Source organism: Crinia signifera, chromosome 1 (genome assembly GCF_055691185.1).
Source record: "Crinia signifera chromosome 1, ASM5569118v1, whole genome shotgun sequence".
In the NCBI taxonomy this organism is placed as follows: domain Eukaryota; kingdom Metazoa; phylum Chordata; class Amphibia; order Anura; family Myobatrachidae; genus Crinia; species Crinia signifera.
The window spans coordinates 261,868,365-261,889,646 of NC_139217.1; the positions used below are offsets into that span (position 1 = coordinate 261,868,365).

Below are 21,282 nucleotides of genomic sequence, written 5' to 3' on the forward strand. Positions count from 1 at the left end.
TCGGTCGGTCGCGTCGATCACATCGCATGTTATATCAGAATGATTTAAATAATTTGTCTGACTGATCACTGTCTGTTTTCAAGTGTTTGGGGACAATTTTTTGATTTTCAGTTGCTCCCATACATTTCCAGGTTTTTGTTCCCGCCAGATAGATCAGACAGAAAATCTGTACATGTGTACGCACCTTAAGCTCCCAAGACCATGCATAGAATGTGAGCACAGATACAGCTACTGTACACTGCAGGTGGTCAGAAACTGGTTAAAATCAAAAGTACTCACCTTCACTGGCGCTTAGGTATTCAGGATTAGGTGATGCATACAACGGACCTGTAGGGCCTTCTGCATCTCTGAGTAAAATATGCAGATAGGAAAATTGGTCACAAGGAAATCTACAAGACAGCACTGTACATATCCTATTATATTAACATGATTTAAAAAAAAAAAAAAGTTCTTTAGAGATTGTTTTGTTGTACTTTTGTATACTTGGTAACTAGTAATGAAGACATGTTAAAACGAAATCCAGGGAATCCCAAGTACACACCCTGATAAAGCCCTAATTGACAGAAAAGTGTGTGATGACACCAACAAATATGGCTAATCCTTGCACAGACCAACTGCTACATTCTTGTCAACTTTTGGGGTATCCTTCCCAGGAAAAGCCTGGCAAAGAGATGCTGCTGGTCAGGACAGGGCTCTAGTGTCATTAGGCCGCAAACTATCTTGGCAAAATGATGCTAGCTGCTGATCTGGAGGGAGGAGGCGGAGCTTTATTATACAAATTTTATTTAGCCCAGTCCATCCAAACAGCACCACAATCCCCATCATTACTTCCCCATCCTGCTTGTATACTCTTTCGGGGTTTGGGGGCCTACTTCCAAGAGAAAAGGCAAGTATAAACTGCTGCATTCTACCACCATCTGATCAGGACAAACGACGCTGGAGAATGAGGAAAATCTCTGCAGCCACAAGATACTGAACCAGTAGCCAACATACGTGCTAGCAATTGTTCATTTTATCCCAACTTCTATATCGTACATCTTGACTTTTATTGCTTATTCGTTTGGTAATTGATGTATGGTCTAAAGCTGCCCATACACGGCCCAAAGCGGGCGTGCGTTGTGGGCTTAAATAGCACAGATCACATCACATTGCATTGCATGTGCATGCAATGTGATGAGAACTAAGTACAAAAAGTATGTGCAAGCACATACTTTTTGTACTGTGCGATGAGCTGCGCGGGAGCGCGCACCTCAAAGCAAGGAATGCACAGCCCGGCATCGGGCCGTGTATGGGCAGATATATGCCTTTTTAAATCAATATTTACAGCCAAATATTAGTTAATGGTTTTAACAATTTCAAAAACACTATATTGCTCAATATCCCAATTTCGTCAGCGACCAGACTTGGTCGCTGATAAAAAGGAGACACTGCCGGGGGAAACAGCTGACCACAGGAGCATGCTTCTCTGACCAGCGACCACACCAAGGCTGGTCGTGGGAGCGCGCTCCGGCGACAGTCACCCCACACACTTAACGACCATATCCCCGGTGATATAGGCTAGAATTGCACCGTGTGTATGGGGATTTATATAGATCAGTACGAGAAGAATGTTTCACTAATCTATTCACAGGTATGTTGTATCGGTGCATGGCTTATGTAATATATTCTGGAGAACAAAACATTTTACTATGACAATGGAACCAATACACAAGGACACCACAAATACACCATTGAGGTAACTTCTTCCCTCAACAGCATTAAAGGGGTGTATACACTGAGATTTTGGCAGGAGATTTTGACTAGTCAAAATTTCCTAGAAGGTTAGCAAAAATCTCCTAGAAGGTTAGCAAAAATCTCCCAGTTATTCTAATGCTTAGTCAATATTGTCTAGCATAAATTGGTTAGCATAGATTGACCATGCAGACAAGGCAATTTTGACTACATCATAAACCATCATTACTTAGACAAAAATCGCTTAATCAAAATGTCTCTTGCATCGAGTCAAAATTGCTTAATCAAATTGCCCATTAGCCAATATCTCATCATGTGTATGGGGCTAAAAAGATATTACAGCAACCAGACCCACTGACACCAGAGTGTGTTTCAGAGGTGGGGCATACAGGATGGGTCACCACTTCACTAGACTGAGCACCCCCAGATACAATCAGGGTCCTGGCATGAGTCTACCATTAAACATTCCACCCAGTGGAACTAATCACACCTTGCCTGTGGTGCAGTGTGTCCCAGGACCGACCACCCCAGCGATCCCTTTATCCCATCTACATACTCATCTCCGGACAGTGGATTTCTCACTACACATCCCCTATTGTAATCATTACATATTATGTTTTCTAGCATGCATCTGTATTACATATCCAATGCACAGGTACAGAGTAGATTACAAACAGACCTTTAGTAGATGTCACATTTACATAATTATATTTATATTATCACTGCGACAAAGACATACCTTATGCCTAATTAGATTGCGGTTCTGTGTAACTCACTTTAAAACTAAAAAGAACTTGTTGACATTAATGATAATGGTTCTACAGAATGGGTGTCTTGTGAAGTTTATTCATAAGGCTGCGAATTTGCAGACTTGCGTGTCCACTAAACCCCGCCTTCCGAATGGTGGCCTGGCCGCCACCCATTCGTAGCGTGAGTTCGCATGCACTGGCTGCGAATGGATGCACCTGTCACCATGGACGCACGTACCGGCGTATACACGTGCGCAGAAATGACCCTGCGCATGCGCAAACACCCACCATCGATGCCCTTGCAAAGATTCTGGTCCGTGCAAAATGACCAAAACAAGGGCCTATGTAAAAAGATAAAGAGCAACCCATAATTAAAAGCAGCTGTTATGCTAGTCTAATGGCAATTCTGGCTTTTGCTGGTTGTACACTTGTTTGTAAGTTTACACAATATAAACTATAGTCCATACAGTGGTCTTTGGAAAACATCTGTAGCAACTTTTGAAAATCGTGGCAAATACAGTTCGGAAGTAGGCTTCCCAGGGAGACATTAACTATGGCGCCACACAGCTTCTTCACAGCTTGAACATGCTGCCAACCTTTCCAACCAAGGGCCTGGATAAAATGTAATAATGGAGGTGGGGAATTGGCAAAAGCTCAATGACAACCACCAGATGTACTTTACATTTGAATAGTGAAAAGAGGGCACATCCAGGTGGTGCTGCAGTGTCGGCGATTAGCATGTGCCCGGAAATGTGTTGTTGCCTAGGGGATAGCTGTACTGCAATGTGGCTGCAGGCAGCTGGTTTGCCTGGGGGTACCTACTTTATAACGCAGACATGGGGGTTGGACACCCAGGGCAGGGGGCTTTGTAGCCGATTAATGTGGTTGCGGATAGGTTCAGGTTTTTGGGCAGGACGGTGGTATGGATCCTACAATTTTATCCTGGCTCTTAGATTTTAGAAACATGCGTCAAGCCGTTCATTAAATGATCATCACTATTTGTCATTCCAATACGGCAAATCATGCCGATAATGACTAAGAGTGTACCCAGCCTAAACAACGTGATGTTATAAATGTAACAGAAGTTACCTGTAAAAAGGCAAATAAATCATCAATGATCACTCACTTCTTTTTCTGGATCATGCAGGCAATCAGGATGACCAGAAAAACAATAAGTAAGATGATGGGACCAATGACAATCTTCAAGATACTAATTGGAGGGGCTGAAAAAATAGAAAATATACAATGATATAGGAACATACCATTTGAATAGCAGAGCAAAAATCACAAAATAATAAATCAGGCAACAGCATTTAGGAAGATAAAAGTATAAAGCAAGGCTTGGACTATTTCCCAAGATATTTACAAAAGGGTTAGACAAAGATGTAATTTTAAGCTGGTTACACACTATCTCATTTTAAGGAACGATATGCACAATAACTATATAGTTACCTGAATTGATTGCACATATTGTTCAGTGTGTACCCACTGTATTGTTAACTATGCACGCTCCTGTGGATCGTTAATGATAAGCCCAATTATCTTAACATGCAGTCCAATCTGCCGATACAGTCATAGACTGATGTTCGGCGGAGGTTCCGGTGAAGTCAGCGAACAATACTGATAGCGATAACGTTACGTATTTACCTCCGGGTCCCTCAATTTTGCGACACCACCGATATCCTAAGTATATCAGCGGTGCCGCATATCATACAGTGTGTACCACCTTAAAGCGGAAAATGTGTTATATATAGTTTATAAAACATTTAAAATAACATAGAAAACTAAAAGACAAGTTAATTCTAAATATAAAACATAAAATAAACCAAAAAAAACATCGTATAAAAAAGAGAAAAATGTAAATAAAAAAAGTCTGAAAACAAATTTTGAAAGCATCTGTGAGAAAACAAATCATTATTAATGAAAGGTAGCACTTCATCTAAACGAAAATTAAACGAGTATGTATTTGTATAAACATTTGTCGGAAGAAACTATTATGCATGCCACATTTAAAAACCGATACTACAAATGCAGATATAAATGCAGATATCATAGGGTAATGGGAAACGAGCAAAGCCGAGACTAGGAGAGAGAGTGTGGCTCAAACTGGGAGTAGCTTCGGTGAGAATTGGGAGGATCTGATCAACAGATAGGATCTCCGAGAGCATTTTATGGGGCAGTAAATTATGCATACGGCTCAATGAGAAAAACAAACAGCACAAATAAAGAGAATTAGGTTATTAGCAAAAACCTGGTTATTCTGCCCCAATGAGTAGAAGGCTAGAGGCAGAGTTTGACTATGTGTTGTAGGGAATTTGGGTGGTAAAAGGTGGTACTGCGGGGCAAATTATTTCACCCAGGGAAGAAGGGAACATTAACTACACAAGCAAACAATAGGAGAACATTTAGGGAAACCACATGCCAAGTTAGACAATGACAGCCAAATAATGTAAACTAAATAAACGTGTGAATGCTCACTTTGTTCTTGCACATAAAAATAAGAAGTCTGTGTCCAAGAACCATTTCCAGCCAATGACGTGGCCCGGACTCTCACACTGTAGTTTCCCGGGCGTAGTGAGCGTAGCTTTGCTCCTTTATCCATGGTGTACTGTTTCTGGGACACACAGACATTTTCCTCCTGCAATATGGTTAATATAACTTCATTATTATTACAAACATGCGCGACAACAGGAAACTCATATGGACAGCTATTATAGTTAACTTGCCACAAGCCACAGGGTGGCCCACAGCACCACATACTGGAGAAATCAGGACATATATTACACAGGGATGTACTGTACAATGTAGACAATTATCAATGTAGCACTGAAAAGAAGGAGCAGAAAAGGCCCCGCTCAAGGGAGCGATTATACTCAAAGAAAAGGACACAAGGAGTGAGACTGGCAGTTGTGAGGGTGCACTAATGTAGGTAGTAAAGCTGGGCATAGGAGTAGAAGACTTAATAAAGCAATGTGTTTTCACTACAAACCCTACCAGAGTGTCTCCAAGCCGGTTATATTGTACTTCATACAATATGGTTAGGCCATTAGGGTCTTTGGGCTCCTTCCACATGATGTGAATGTTGTCCTCTATAGTCTCATAGGTGACCAGCTCCTCAATATTATCAGCTTTCACTGTGGATGGACATTTCGTGTTAACAACGAACAAATAAACACATTTCTTTCCAAACACTCAGTGAAATGTATTTTAACTGTATAAGAGTAGCAAAAAAACAATCCTTGTTGATTATTGTTGCAATTAAAAGAAATGGATTATATATTATATTATGTATGTTCCTCAACAGTAAATGAGACCATTATGTAAGCATTGTGCAATTAAAAGCAATTGAAAAACTGAAGACTGACTGGGTATTACAAATCGATACGAAAGGATGAGCAAGAGTCATGCTTACAAACTTTCAATCTAGACTTAAAAACAGGGATGGGGGTATGGGAGGAGGTCAGTCGCACTGGATCAGTACAACAAATTCTAAGATATAGTATAGACGGACCCTCAGTACGGTTATAGTGGGTGTTTCCACTTCATCAATTGCAGGAGGGTGTGCTACCACTGGACACGGAGGAAAGCATAATTCAAAAAGAGAGAAGAGGAATGTCTCTGTGTGGTGCACCTCAGAATAAAGAGTTTATTCAAATGTAACCTTTATTTCATTTTTATTAAAAGACAAGGAGGCAAAATATTGACAAACAAGTAAAAACATTTAACACAGACAGTGTAATAAAAAAGGATAAAGAATTTATCCTTACTCAGTGTGGCCCAATTCCCCTTGCGTCCCCTATAGATGTAAATAATTTGTGCTGCTATGGCACTGCTGACAGGCAAATGAAACTTTTTAAATATATGAGTGCTTAACACTTCATTCAATGTCTATCGGCAATTGATATGTGTACAGATAGCTAAACTTGCCTGCTACTTTACTAATAGCTGATATTGGCTTAGCCCAGATTTAAACAGTGCTGCTAGAATCCCACCGGGTGTGTGGTGGACCGGATTATATCGTTAATGTCACTCATTAACCCTGATGGGGGAAGATCGGCACAGATTCAAGGGTGATTGGCAAAGTTTGATGTGTATATATGGAGTTCTATGTGTATATATAATTGCCAATCTTAATTAGTGTACATACAAGGGGCTAAGCGCCTTCCCGGCGGGTGAGGACTGACGAGAACTGCCACTCCTTCGCCAGTCTCACACTGCTGCAGGGAGGCGAATGTGGTAGTAGCGGCTAAGTGACACAGAGCTGTGCGGTCGGCGTGTATATAGCAGCGCCGTCCGTCTCCCGTCTGCTCTGTGGTCAGCAAGCGGCGGTGCAGACGTCACACACCGCGGCTTAAGACAGGCGTGCGATCTCAGTAAAAACTGGCGTACGCTTGTCCTTACAATTATCAGCTAGACACAAATCAATTCAATAGCATAGTATACATGTTGAGGGAAAAAGGGAGTCAAACACACTGAGTTTTCAGGTCAGTGTACACTTCGCAAAACGGAGCTTCATCAGGACCAGTTTGTCAATATTTCGCCTCCTTGTCTTTTAATAAAAATTAAATAAAGGTTACATTTTAATAAACTCTTTATTCTGAGGTGCACCACACAGAGACATTTCTCTTCTCTCTTTTTGAATTAAACTTTCAATCTACACTAATATAGAAATTTGATGAAGTGTTTATTGCGTCTATAAAATGAAGATTATGTTATGGATCATGAAGTATCAAGCAACATGTAAACCTTTATGTTTAGTAAATCTATTTATTTTGATAACAGCATGTGTACACATAAATCAAGCCTCCTTTTTCAATAACCAGCCCTTGTAGACAGGCTGTGACTCCGTAGAGCTACGGATCTTCTGTGACTTTTTTCCATTAAAATGCCTCTTATTTGCAAACCGGATGCACAAGCAGCTTCTGGTGATTAAAGCTATAAGAAGCATGCCTATATTGTGTGTGAATCGCAGCTGTATCGGCATATGTAATGCTACGGTACCATTTCTTATGCAGAATGATACAGATGCAGCATTTGTTTATGCACAAGTAATGGTACCATAACATTTCTTATGCCGTATACAGCTGTGCTCATAAGTTTACATACTTTAGCAGAATTTGTGATTTTCTGGCCATTTGTCAGAGAATATGAATGATAACTCACAAACTTTTCTTTCACTTATGTTTAGTGGTTGGGTGAAGCCATTTATTGTCAAACAACTGTGTTTACTCTTTCATAATGACAACATAAACTACCCAAATGACCCTGATCAAAAAAGTTTACATACCCCAGTTCTTAATACCGTGTATTTCCCCCTTTAACATCAATGACAGCTTGAAGTCTTTTGTGGTAGTTGTGGATAAGGCTCTTTATTTTCTTAGGTGGTAAAGCTGCCCATTCTTCTTGGCAAATGCCTCCAATTACTGTAAATTCTTGGGCGGTCTTGCATGAACTGCACGTTTTAGATCTCCCCAGAGTGGCTCAATGATATTGAGGTCAGGAGACTGAGATGGCCACTCCAGAACCTTCACTTTATTCTGCTGTAGCCAATGACAAGTCGACTTGGCCTTGTGTTTTGGATCTGTCGTCATGTTGGAACGTCCAAGTACGTCCCGTGTGCAGTGTCTAGGCTGATGAGTGCAAATTTTCCTCCTGTATTTTCTGATAACATGCTGCATTCATCTTGCTATCCAGTTTGAACAAGTTTCCAGTGCCTTTGTAGCTCACACTTCCCCAAAACATAATCAGCGATCTACCTCTGTGTTTCAAAGTAGGAATGGTGTACCTTTCATCATAGGCCTTGTTGACTCCTCTCCAAATGGAACGTTTATGGTTGTGGCCAAAAAGTTTAATTTTGGTCTCATCACTCCAAATGACTTTGTTCCAGAATTTTTGAGGCTCGTCTCTGAGCTGTTTGGAGTATTGTAAGCGGGATGCTTTGTGGCATTTGCGTAGTAATGGCTTTCTTCTGGCGACTCGACCATGCAGTCCATTTTTCTTCAAATGCCTTCTTATTGTGCATCTTGAAACAACCACACCACATCTTTTTCAGAGAGTCCTGTATTTCAGCTGAAGTTATTTGTGGATTTTTCTTTGCATCCCGAACAATTTTCCTGTCAGTTATGGCTGAGAGTTTTGTTGGTCTACCTGAACGTGATTTGGTTTCCACAGAATCCCTAATTTTCCACTTCTTAATTAGAGTTTGAACACTGCTGATTGGCATGCTCAACTGCTTGGATATCTTTTTATATCCATTTCCTGTTTTATACAGTTCAATTACCTTTTCCTGCAGATCCTTTGACAATTATTTTGCTTTCCCCATGACTCAGACACGTCAGTGCAGCACTGGATGAAAGATGCAAGGGTCTTTCAGGAGACCAGAAACTCATTGACCTTTATGCACACACAAACACACACACTGATTATAAGCCAACAGATCAAAAGGTGAGGATGGTTACCTTTAGTAGCCAATCAAACCTGTTTGTGTCAACTTGTGTGCATTATCAGGCCAAAATCTCCAGGGTATGTAACATTTTGATCAGGGTGATTTGGGTAGTTTCTGTTGTCATTATCATTTAAAGAGAGTAAACACAGTTGTTTGACAACCTGCATCCCGGTCACAACCCCGTCCAGATCCGCAAGAAGCTTCTTTCCGTTAGCCGTCCATTACCTGAACAATCCAATCAAAGCGAATGCAATCCCAATATCAACGGCCAACCAACGTGTCACTACTTGGCGACCTGACCACCGTAGTCGCAGCTAGTAATGGAATGCATGTAATGTCTTTATGTTATACATGTAATGTCTCCCCCCCCCCTTTTCATCCCTGCTTGATGCTGCACCGTAATCCACAAAAAATTCCTAGTGTGCACAAGCATACATGGCCAATAAAGTTAATTCTATTCTATTCTATAATTGGCTTCACCCAACCACTAACCATGAGTGAAAAAAGGTTTGTGAGTTGACATTCATATTCTCTTCCAAATGGCCAGAAAATCACAAATTCTGCTAGGGTATGCAAACTTATGAGCACAACCGTACAGCAATCAATCACACACAGAATATAGGCGTGCTGCATATCATTTTAAGTTGGTGGAATGAGAAGCATTTTAATGTAGAAAATGTCACGCAAAAACACTAGAAATATAAATGTCACAGTATGAAGCTGTATTAACAGGAGTATATAAGGTGTGACATGTCAAAGGAACACAAGAGAAACAGAAATATTGGGTCCAAGCAATTGGTCATTAGATGGATCAGCAAGGGAATATAACGAGTTCTACCACAACGACCAGATCTTCTCAAACTTTGGAGGGACATTTACTCTGTTGATACATGCTGCAAACCTCTCATGAAATATATTAACTTTAACTAAAAATATTTAGGAGGGGAGAGAAGGGGGATCAAATCCTATCCAGCCATGAGTAATACAGACCATGGCCAACATTAAAAGATTATTCACATATAGACTTAAAAAGGAGCAGTGAGGGATTCTTCCAGACCTAGGCCAAAATACAAATGTGTAATGAGGTATGGTAATACCAGTGATACATATAAAGGCAACAACCTTGTCCAAAATGAGGTCACTCTAGGACATATCCACAGAAGATGCCAGAAGTCAGTATATGAGGCAGAGCAATTAGGACACAAGTCAGATGAGGATCCTCCAAATTCACAAAACAGAGATGGGGTCTAAATAGACCCTATACAAAATAGAAAAATATATAAAATATAAAACTAATAATCTGCTGAAATGTATGGGGAATTAGACAGGGGTTAGCCCTTCCCACCAACATGAGGTTGGCTTGGGGAGTGTCACCCAACCCCTTCAAAGAATTTTGTGTTAACAAGCAGGATCTTGGCTAATTTGCATCGACAACAAGAAGAAAAAAAAAGGACAAGGAAAGGGAGGGGTGTGGAGAACACGCTAACAACTTAATAGTGAGTCGGAGAGATACGGAGGAGTGTCATCATTTCTATAGACAGGGTGGTTATTTTTAACCCAAATTACATATTCCCAAATGAGTGCGGGTTTTGACAAATTTACAGATTGCAGTTAAGAGATTGGAGTATGTTTGCAATGAGTCCATGACATTAACTAGATTGGAAAGCAACACTGATTAATTAGCAGTTTTTGGATATTATGATATAAAACTACACAATTGACTGAAATATAGCTTAAAAGGTTGTCCGTATACAATATTAAAATAATTGTTAATTATTAATGGCTCACCTTCTGGCATGGTTCTGGCACTGACATAAGCAGCTACACTGCATCCTATTTTAGGGTTACTGTTGCAAGCGTGGATTTCAATCCTATAGGCAGTAAAATGCTTGAGGCCGGAAATAAGAAAGGACTCCTTGAACCAAACCTTCTGAGAGAATTTCTTTGGCTCTTGATCATCTGGTGTGGATGTGGAGGTAGCATTGGATTGAGGAGTGAAGGTCACTTGTTCCGGAAAAGTACCATTTGCAACACCAAAGGTATCACGTCGTTTTCTAGAAGGTCTAGAGGGTTAGGAACCATAGAGAGAGTCTTATTACAACATATTGCTTTCACACACAACATATTGCTTTCACACACATCCTAGAAGAAAGCGCTTTCCCCAAAGGTTTGCAAACCAAGTAGATATTTTGTCCAGTTCACTTTCTATCTAGCTAGTGCTTCAATGGCGCACTGACATTGTACTTTACTAGGACTTTCTGTTTTTAATTTGCTAGCACTAGATTATATCTGAGTACACATATTATACTGGTCTTGAGTTCTTTTTCCCACCCTTACCTTGGAAGAAAGACCTCATTGTGCAAATAATTCTCAAATGTTTTCCGGAATGCCAGTTCAATGTGCTCATTCATAATCTGCGCCTCACTCTTAGGGCATGAACAGCAGGCTGCGTTTGTATCCTCCGTGTCTGTTCCATTAGGTTTAGCAGAATCTTCTGTGTCCTGAGGAGGTGTCCAAGTCCTGGAAGGCAACTTTATACCTGCAAAAGGACAATATAGGATCATCACATGGCAAAAAGCCACCACATGCACTCCGGAGTGTTGGTTGATAGAGCACACTATTTTCTTACTTTCCCTTTGTGGCAAAGTCAAAAATTCAGAAAAGATGTATTAAATGCACTCAGTTAATATGCCAGGCTCATATACAGTACATACATTAATGTCATTTCACAACAAGAAACAAAACAAAGGTGCTTGGAAACCCTCTTTATCTACTGGTACACTGTCCTACGCCATAGCAGACTCACCCTTCGTACAGTAATTCAATTCCAGCAGCTCACTATCTTCTGGTTGCTCTTGCCAAAACACCAGGTAGTGTGTGACATTTCCATTGGGTTCAGATGGTGGTTTCCATTTAAGAAAGATCTGAGATGATGTGTTAGACATTGTTATTGAAACAAGTGGAACAGAGGGTGCTGTGAATAGAAAAGCGTACAGTCATTTTATGAATTTAAAGATGACCCAAATCATATTAAATAAAATTATTATAATGGCCAAGAAAAGGCATGCACAATCCTCATCAGTCACTTACTGGCTTCCTCTGTCTGTATATAAATTATATCACTCTTCGCTCCATATGTTCTCCCTCTTTCATCTGAAGAAGACACTAAGGTCTTCACAAATACTGCATACTGTGTCCAGGGCTTCAAGTTACGCAAAAGATGTCCTGGAGGATTGGGTGTCTTTCCATCTGTAGTCCGTAATGGTGGATCCACATCCACCACTGTCCAACTGTTGGAGCCACAGGCGTCCTGACCATCAAACTCTGTCACATTTTGGTATGGTCTGCAACAAAGAGAAAGAGGTGATAACAAATTACCCCAAATCCATTAACATAGTGAGTTATATACAGAAATCCATTTGAATTGAGCCTGCTAGGTAATAAATGGATTTTCATGACAAGAAAAGTACTAGACAACAGTTCAATTAAAAATACCACAAATGTTGTGTGTGTTAAATCTGAACCTGTCAGTCACAGGCAAAAGTTCTGAGGGGTAGATGTATGAAGCAGTGATAAGGGAGGAGAAGTGATAAAGTGTCTGGTACTTTATTACCAGCCAATCTGCTTCTAACTGTCCCTTTTCAAACCCAGCCTATAACTTATTAGATGATTGGCCGGTGATAAAGTACCAGGCACTTTATCACTTCTCCTCCCTTATCACCGCTTCATACATCTACCCCTGTGTTGGCAGATTAGCAAATGCACAAATGGTGCATATAAAATGAATCAATGAAGTCCAGGAAAGAGATTATGACATTGCGACGAAGACCGGAAAACAAAAAGCTAACGCTAGACAAGACTTACTCAACCCAGGCATCACATGTCGTATGGCATACTGAGCCTAGGTCAGAGTTGCCTACCTGACCCTCTCTATGAGGGAAAAAATGCTCTGTTCCTGAACTTCCCTGGTAATGTATGATTGCCATCACCTGTGGTGAAACCCCTTTCTTATCAATTAGCTAGCTCCCCACAGGTGATGGCAATCCTACATTACCAGGGATGTCCAGTAACAGAGCATTTTCTCCCTGAAGGAGAGGATAAGGTAGGCAACCCTGGCCTAGGTGTATTAGGACCGTACTACTGCTGGCACTAGAGTACGATCCACTGTTAGAATTTAGGGGGTGGACCTTGTCCTTTTTAAGATAAAAGGAGAAGAGTACATTTTGCAATCACAAGAAAAGTGTACATTTGCAATTATTCTTTTAAGAATTATTGTATGTATTTAGTGTGCGTTTGAAGAAAAATAAACACGTGCGCCAACAACTTCAAAAAGGCTCTGAACCATTTGTGAATACTTACGCTTCCTTATAAAGAAACATGAAGCCCAACAAGTCCCTGTAGTCAGGTGGCCAGTATGGGTCCCATTTAATTACCACCTTATCGAAGGATGTTTTAATAAAATTAAAGCGCAGAACATCATTCTCACCTGTAAGAGAAAAGCAGTCCTGTATTAAAAAGAGAAGTTTCTGATAGTTCAACCAGAGTTATGTTTTTTTTCTACTCATTTTTGCAGCCTCACGGATACAACCACCACTCTATACCATTATACATTGAAGACACCGAATGGTGTTACAGCGGATACGTCCTCTTTTCTGAAGTGTGGGCCAGAGAACACTGTCGAAACCCATTGTTGTAACAGTGGTAGCAGAATGTGCACTGCTGTCTGGCATAAACAGCAATTGTCACTCCTGACCTCGGAGAGCTGTGCTAACAACAGGAATTGCACTGCCACTATAGGGTATGGCTTCTGGCTTCCTGGAGTGGACTTTAACTTGAAACTGGGCACTAGAACTCAGAGATTAAATGTTGGAGTCAGATCCACTTAAACAGCGTAATATCATTACCTTGCTGTAAAAGCTCTTTTAAGAGCTACTAAGCAATAAACATTTTTCCGTCTAACATTCTGCTTTGCTTCCTGTGTACAAAAGATTAAAGCCAATACTATAATCCATTTCTAGGCTGACCTGTATTTAAATCCAGGTGCCCTGTCCCAGCATTTTACAGTTTACAGACTACCCAGCAGTCCAAAGTAAATGGTCAGGACAAAAAATAATCGCCAGAGTAACCAGCACTGAAGTGATGTGGCAGCTACGGTACCCCGAAATGTAAATAGCGCGAAGTGCTGTGGTATTGGTAACCGTAACAATACTCTCATAAAACCAGGAGCACCATGGGCCTGATTCAGATCCTGAAGGATCCATTTAGCAAAATACAAATGTTCAGTGTTTTGCATACATGCAGGACCTGTACTGCGCATGTGCTGTACAGGTCCTGCTTCATTTGATGCAAACAGTTGCAGATGTTAGTTGATTGACAATTTGCAGCCATTTTAGGGGTGTTGCTTTGCCTTTGTTTTGGGAGAGTGGTGAGGCCAGGATCTCCATTAGCCAAGGGAGAGTTCCTAGGCTCTTTGTAGGTCCACCCCCCCCCCCCCCCCCCCCAAGAGGGAGAATATAACCTGTGGCGGATACAGCAAGCCACCGAGCCCGCAGCATGGCGAGCCATTCGGAGGCCCGGTCATCGGGGTTCCGACATCTAACTGGTAAATTGTCTAGTAAGACACTCCCATCACAGACCGTGTTATTCACGAGAGAAGTACCTGCATCAAAAGAGAACTCGCAAGAAAACAAAGTGGATCACGAAATCCAGAGCCAGGGGAAAGACGTCTCTCAGTAAGAGTCAGAAACAAGTTTACTGAATGTGCGGGAAAAATAGGGATGTGGTCACTAGGTCCACAGTATGAATGTCGACCACTGAAGGTTGACAAGGATTAGGTGGACGCATGAAATAGGTCTACATACCTAAGTGTCTGAAGGTCCACACAAGCATTAGGTCGACAATGGGAAGGAAGACATTGGAGATAGAGATATAGTACCAGCCAATCAGCTCCTAACAGCAACGATACAGGCTGTGTTTAAACAATGACAATTAGGCACGGATTGGCTGGTACTTTATCTCTCTCCGAGGCTTAGTATAAAGACCTTTGTATCTATTAACAAGGTGAGCTTTAAGCTGCATCTACAGAAGGACCTGCCGATATCTCTGAAAAGGAAATGGCAACACAGTGACAAAGATGTTAGCACAGGGGCCTCACATCACTTATATGCCATTAACCCAGAGGATTAATTCATGAATAGTCAAAATGTGCTGTCAATTCTGAAAGTAATCTAGATATGCAGAGCCGGTAAACTCCACCAGTTTTAGAATAATAGCTTTCATGTAATAAGACCATTCTTGTGTTAAAAAAAAGAAAAGAAAGACCAGCGCTAAGTAATCTGGACGTAATTAAAACCCATAAAATATATATGTTACTAGTGTTTCCACCACTGCTGCTGTTTTTTGGGACTGCTCAATAAATCCCAGTAAGAACAAACAGAAAATGGGAAAAAAAAACTGCGCAAGGGTAAAAACTAATGGTTAGTAATCAAATGAATTTATTATACAATATTAAATGTACATATGGTATGTGGCCACAACCTATAAAAACTTAGGATATAAAATACATCCACATAAAAATGAAAAAAAAATATATATAAACAAAAATAAAAATATATAAATATATATAGTATAAAAACTACATAGCACAAATCACACACAATATCAAGCTTAGTAGGTGCCTCTAAGCTTGATATTGTGTGTGATTTGTGCTATGTAGTTTTTATACTATATATATTTATATATTTTTATTTATATATATATTTTTTTCATTTTTATGTGGATGTATTTTATATCCTAAGTTTTTATAGGTTGTGGCCACATACCATATGTACATTTAATATTGTATAATAAATTCATTTGATTACTAACCATTAGTGTTTCCCCTTGCGCAGTTTTTTTCCCCATTTTCTGTTCATTCTTGTGTTAGGCGGTCAGTACTGGCAAATTACCACAATGAGAAGAGGTGAACCTTTTTATTGGCTGTGACTACGAGATGATATAAATAACCAGTTCTACACAGATTTCTTAGGTTTTGGTATACTGGATTATGGTAAGGATACTCACAGGATGCCTGGTCTCCATTAGTCTTGGTCGCAATATCATTTTTGTCCTGTCTGCCTTCTGCTCCAGTGAGGTTTGCCATATCCCGAATTTCTTTTAGACAAAGTCGTGGGTTGTAATGAAAAAAGAGCTTTCCTTTTAGGATTGTTAAATTGTGCTTTTGCCAGTCCCACAGTTGTCGCAGGTTGGCATTATCCAGAGCATAGAAGGAGTAATCACTGCAATGTATAATACATTATATTCATTATCTCAAAAAGTCTTTAATCGTGATTCACTTACTACAGTCCTTTGATTATATAATCGAATCAACACAACACAATAGAATATAATCCCAGTAACTCGGAGTGTGATCTATATGCATATTATTGTTTTATTATTATTATAATACTTTACCCATTGTATGTGTTGGCTCCTATAGATAACCTAAAATGTCATCTTGTCCAGCTCTAGGTTTCATGTCTACATATAAACACATTACCTATTGACCAGTTATTTATATAGCGCACACATATTCCGCAGCACTTTACAGATAATATTTGGCCAGTATGTTTTTGGATGGTGGGAGGAAACCGGAGTACCCGGAGTAAACCAACACAAGCACAGGGAGAATATACAAACTCTGCACAGTTAGGGCCATGGTGGGAACCAAACCCATGACCTCAGCACTGTGAGGCAGTAATGCTAACCATTAGACAGTCAGTGCTGGCATAGTATAGCTCCCAACATGCTCTTTGGAAAATGTTCTACATAATATGTAGATTATAAGTCTACACACATGTTGTGCCCAAATCACAGCCCAGTCATTAATTTCTATGGAGACCCATTAAAATCAAGGCTTTCCCCTGAAAACCAGGCATGTTATCGGGTATGACACAGCACATGCCATGCAATTGCATGCATTCTGCTTAGCTCAGACACAGATTTGTTAATATCCTCCACCCTCGCTAGCTGATATTTTTATTCTAAATACACTGCACTACATGCAATGTGATCCCAGCCACCTGTTCCACCTTCCAGTCTGACCTCTTCAAACACATCATTTGTACAATACACAAGATGAACCCCTTCCGTCTCTCTAGCTCCGATACATATTAATTTCTCTATAATATCACTGCAATGTACAGGTCCGTACATTGCTATTTAATAGGGTAGATAATCTGCACTCATTTTCTTGAGTACATAGGGACTGTCAAGGGTGTAACTACCATAGGTGCAAGGGGTGCAGCTGCTATGGGGCCAAGAACTGAAGGGGGCCCATCTTAATTTATAAGTGATATGTTTTACATACATTGTCATCATCAACTGCTAAATCGGGTGCCCTTAAAAACTTTTGCTATGGGGCCTACGAATATCTAGTTACTCCCCTGTAGACTGTGATGAACAAAAAGCAGATTCTGGTTGCAGAGTGCCTTTACCTGACCAATCTGGTGGCACTCTGGCAGGTATTGAATCATTCCCTCCGAGTCTAATCTCAGTACTGTATTTGATGATGTTTTAGCAATATATCTTAGCGATAATTAAATTCTATGACACTTATGTAAACAAGCAGACATTAATGTTCAGTTTCCGTTCACGGCATGGTGGCATAATTTGGTAATATGACAGATGTAAATGCTGATGAAAACTTCATTATGAAATATACTTTGCAAACAAAATACACTTGCACGTATGGTGCCTGATCCTGAGTTGGGAGTAAAGCAACACAAGTGCAATTTGTTTTATTTTATTCCATGCAGGGTAAATACGGACTGCTTTTGCATGCTATGTACAAATACTGGACAGCTTTAGTTTTAAACTGTAATGTGGATTACATTTTGGAGACAACCCTCTCATATCTAAATGTTTCTGCACATTACATCCATTTCATCTGCAGTGCAATATGCTTTAACCAGGAACACATACCTTTGATCATTATTATTGCTTTGATCCCAACTTAGAGTTGGTCCAATAAAATTCTCCTGGAAGGTGAGCCATCTAGAGCTGTCCCAAAGGGACAGCACGGTTGGGGCAAAAGGTTAGCCTCACATAACTGAGGTCATGGGTTCAATTCACAGCTTGGCCCTAACTGTGTGTAGCAGTATGCTAAATATTGCTACAACACTCTAAATGCCACCTAAGTCCCCAATGTCAGATCCTCTTTCTTTCCCCATAAGGACTGGGTTAATGCAAGTGGTACAAATACTAGTGGAATAAAACATAAATTTTTATAAATTACCCTACTCCCCTGAATATTAACGAACACTCACCCGGTCTCTAGGGTATCTCCCCTAATTAGATGTAGCTTCCGGAAGAAAGATAAAGAGACTAAAGCATAGGATCGCCTGATCTTTAGGTATCCGGTAATCTCCTCTATAAGACCAAGATTTGCTTCTAGCTCTGCAGCGATGTTATCTGTGGGAATAAAGCAATTGTTCTAGACACGAAATCAAAAAGGTTTCCCCCATCACATTTTACTGCCCCCCACCCCCAAATGACAAATTAGATCTGTAAGAGAAAAGGCTTTAATAAAAGTTATGAGTCACTCCAGGTTCTTCAGTTGCTTGTGATGCAATGTCTTCTTTCAGGGACAAAATACTCTTGGGTCTTTTGAAAACAGGAAATGAGCACATCCCTTTGTATAGGTTTCTGCAATATCTCTAATGTCAGGACATGCTGCAGGAACCAAAAGAGCACAGAGTGGCTAATACAAGAGAAGTACAATATACTGTAGTATAGAGAGGCAGTAAAAGCATGCCACCGGCTGGCAAATAGGGATAGATCTAGTATCTAGGTGGCAAAAAAAACTCTTAAGACCCACACACTAGGCAACTGAGCTGAAAGAAGCTCAGTTTCATGGTTTGAGTTGCTTTCAGCTCCAAAGCCGCCCAGTGTGTACGGGGCAGCGATGAGCGGCACCGCAGCTTATCCGCTGGTATTACCAGCAGATGAGCGATGGGGTGGATGGCTTTCCATAGCACCTTGCTTCGGGATGACGTGGATAGTGGGGAGGGTGGGGGCCTAAATAAATGACATATGTCATTTAATGGTATAAGAAATTAAATGGCATTATTATAGGTTCAATCAGAACCGATATCTCATCGATCGCATGCCATACAATAATGGCATGCAATGCGATTTTTTTTTATCGCACACCATCGCATCGCATGCCATACAATAATGGCATGCGATCGCACCCTATCTTTTTAATGGATTCACTGACACAGAGCAGTGAATACATTATATATGAAAATTGCATCGCATGCCTTACAATAATGGCATGCGATTTCACTACCGTGAATAGCCCACTACGCAAATGCCGTAGTGGGCGCCGTGATAATACACCAGTTCCAAATCGGCCATTGTGTCTGGACCTTTACTATGCATGACTGACCTTAACCTCGTATTTTAGTATGGGGTACATATCGTACACAAAATATGCTATGGTAAACCCGTATTTAGAAAACCATATAGAGAAAATAGTACTCACTGCCTCCACGGATGTTAATAGCCAAATTTCCACTGATCACTGTGCAACCTCGGAGCTCTTGCGCAGATGTGACAGAATCTATAACCTTCTCCTTCTCATGGACTGTACAGACTTTTGGGCATGGTCCTGCGCATGGTGCACAGGTCAGCCTGTTAGAACCACAAGACAGACAAGATAGATTAAAATAGGACTCCGATATCTAAAGTATAAAAGGTCGATAATGTAAAGGATGTATAAAAATTATATATTTTTTAAATGAAACAGAGAAAGTCAGCACTTAAATATAATGACATTTGAGCTTTAACTACTTTACATTGCTAAAAATCTTTTATGACTTTCAGACTTATCACATTGGCTGTGCAGCACAGCACAGCACAGCAATCTGCAGTTATATGTGGCCATTTGGCTGTGCGTAAGGGCAGTCCACAGACCTCCCCTCCACTTGTTGCGGGGTGGGCGGACATCACTGTTGAGCAGGCAAATTTAAATGCCCATCCAGCTGGTAGTTCTGACCAACAGGTTGAGTGGCCTATCGGTACCGAGATCAGTCACTCGGTCAGTGTGACAGCAGGTCTGGCGATGTGTCTTTTTTCAGTGTATACCCACCTTAAGAAAAGTGAAATCAGGCATCACTGTGCCATCAGAAAATGCTGCCATATTAATGGAGTTTCAGCCTGTACACTATTTGCAATACCTTCATTAAGGGCCTGATTCAGACCTGTTTGCTTGGCTGAGTACACTCGCAGACTAGAGAACAGTTCGGCGCCGCCCCATCAAGAACACATCCCCTCACATGAGGTCGAAGGAGTGAGAATTGATTGCTCTCCACTTCGGAAATGTAAGTCAGTCTAAACTGACTTTTGTTTTCTCCGCAGATCGCTGAAAAGGGGGGGGGGGGGGGGTGCTGATGGTCAGGGGAATGCCCAGTGTTCCCAAGAGGGCTGTAATGGACCAAATTAAGTGAATGTTCCCACAAGAGGATGTTTGGTGATCATTAATTTCAGACTGTAAGAGGTCATAATTTTTGGGTAATTATCTTACTCAATAAAATAGCCTTTTTCCAGCATCTAAAATTGTGGATTATTGTGTAAAACCACACCAATTGTGTGTTCTTTGCAGATTTACAGGGTTCTCCACGTGTGAACCACCAATTGTGCACTTTTCTCATAGTGCCGGAGTAACTACAGAGAAAAGTACCTCATACACCAAAGTTTCATGCCCACGGCATCCTGCAATTAGTTAGATGTCTGACTGCCTAATGAGCAAACTCTGGTCCCCTGAACGCTAAATTGCAAATAAGGAAAAACCTATATTGGATATGTCAGGATCTAATGGAGCTGTGATTTCAAAACTAAATTTGCTCTTACCTATAAACTTATTTTGTAGCATACAATGGACCAGATGCACTTAGGCCTTATTCTAGTTCACTCTGACAAAATCCTTCTTAGATGGACAAAACCATGTGCACTGCAGGGGGGCAGATGTTAAATGTGCAGAGAGAATTAGATTTGGGTGAGTTATTTTGTTTCTGTGCAGGGTAAATACTGGCTGCTTTATTTTTACACTGCAATATAGATCTCACTTTGAAGTAAAACCCCACCCAAATCTAATTCTCTCTGCACAAGTAACATCTGCCCCACCTGCAGTGCACATGGTTTTGTCCATCTAAGAAGGATTTTGTCAAAAAGAGTGAACTAGAATAAGGCCCTAAGCTTCAAAAGTGATACAATGGAGAGTGATAAACAACCAGCTCCTGCCTGTCATTTCCAAACACAGTCTGTGATATGGGAGGTAGGAGCTGATTGGCTGGCTGTTTATCACTCTCAATTTCA

At 40.6% G+C, this 21,282-nt stretch overlaps 1 protein-coding gene across 1 annotated transcript in view; it reads right to left on the bottom strand.

Moving 5' to 3' along the window:
* Positions 1-21,282, bottom strand: part of INSR (insulin receptor) — a 120,247-nt gene that overhangs the window by 27,683 nt on the left and 71,282 nt on the right. Inside the window, exons 4-15 of the mRNA XM_083181986.1 lie at positions 19,451-19,599; positions 18,231-18,375; positions 15,988-16,202; positions 13,285-13,411; positions 12,016-12,269; positions 11,732-11,899; positions 11,263-11,464; positions 10,714-10,988; positions 5,475-5,614; positions 4,959-5,118; positions 3,607-3,703; positions 280-347 (exon numbers count right to left, since the gene is read on the bottom strand). Of these exons, the coding sequence (XP_083038112.1) occupies positions 280-347; positions 3,607-3,703; positions 4,959-5,118; positions 5,475-5,614; positions 10,714-10,988; positions 11,263-11,464; positions 11,732-11,899; positions 12,016-12,269; positions 13,285-13,411; positions 15,988-16,202; positions 18,231-18,375; positions 19,451-19,599 (2,000 nt within the window). The remainder of the gene's footprint in view (positions 1-279; positions 348-3,606; positions 3,704-4,958; positions 5,119-5,474; positions 5,615-10,713; positions 10,989-11,262; positions 11,465-11,731; positions 11,900-12,015; positions 12,270-13,284; positions 13,412-15,987; positions 16,203-18,230; positions 18,376-19,450; positions 19,600-21,282) is intronic.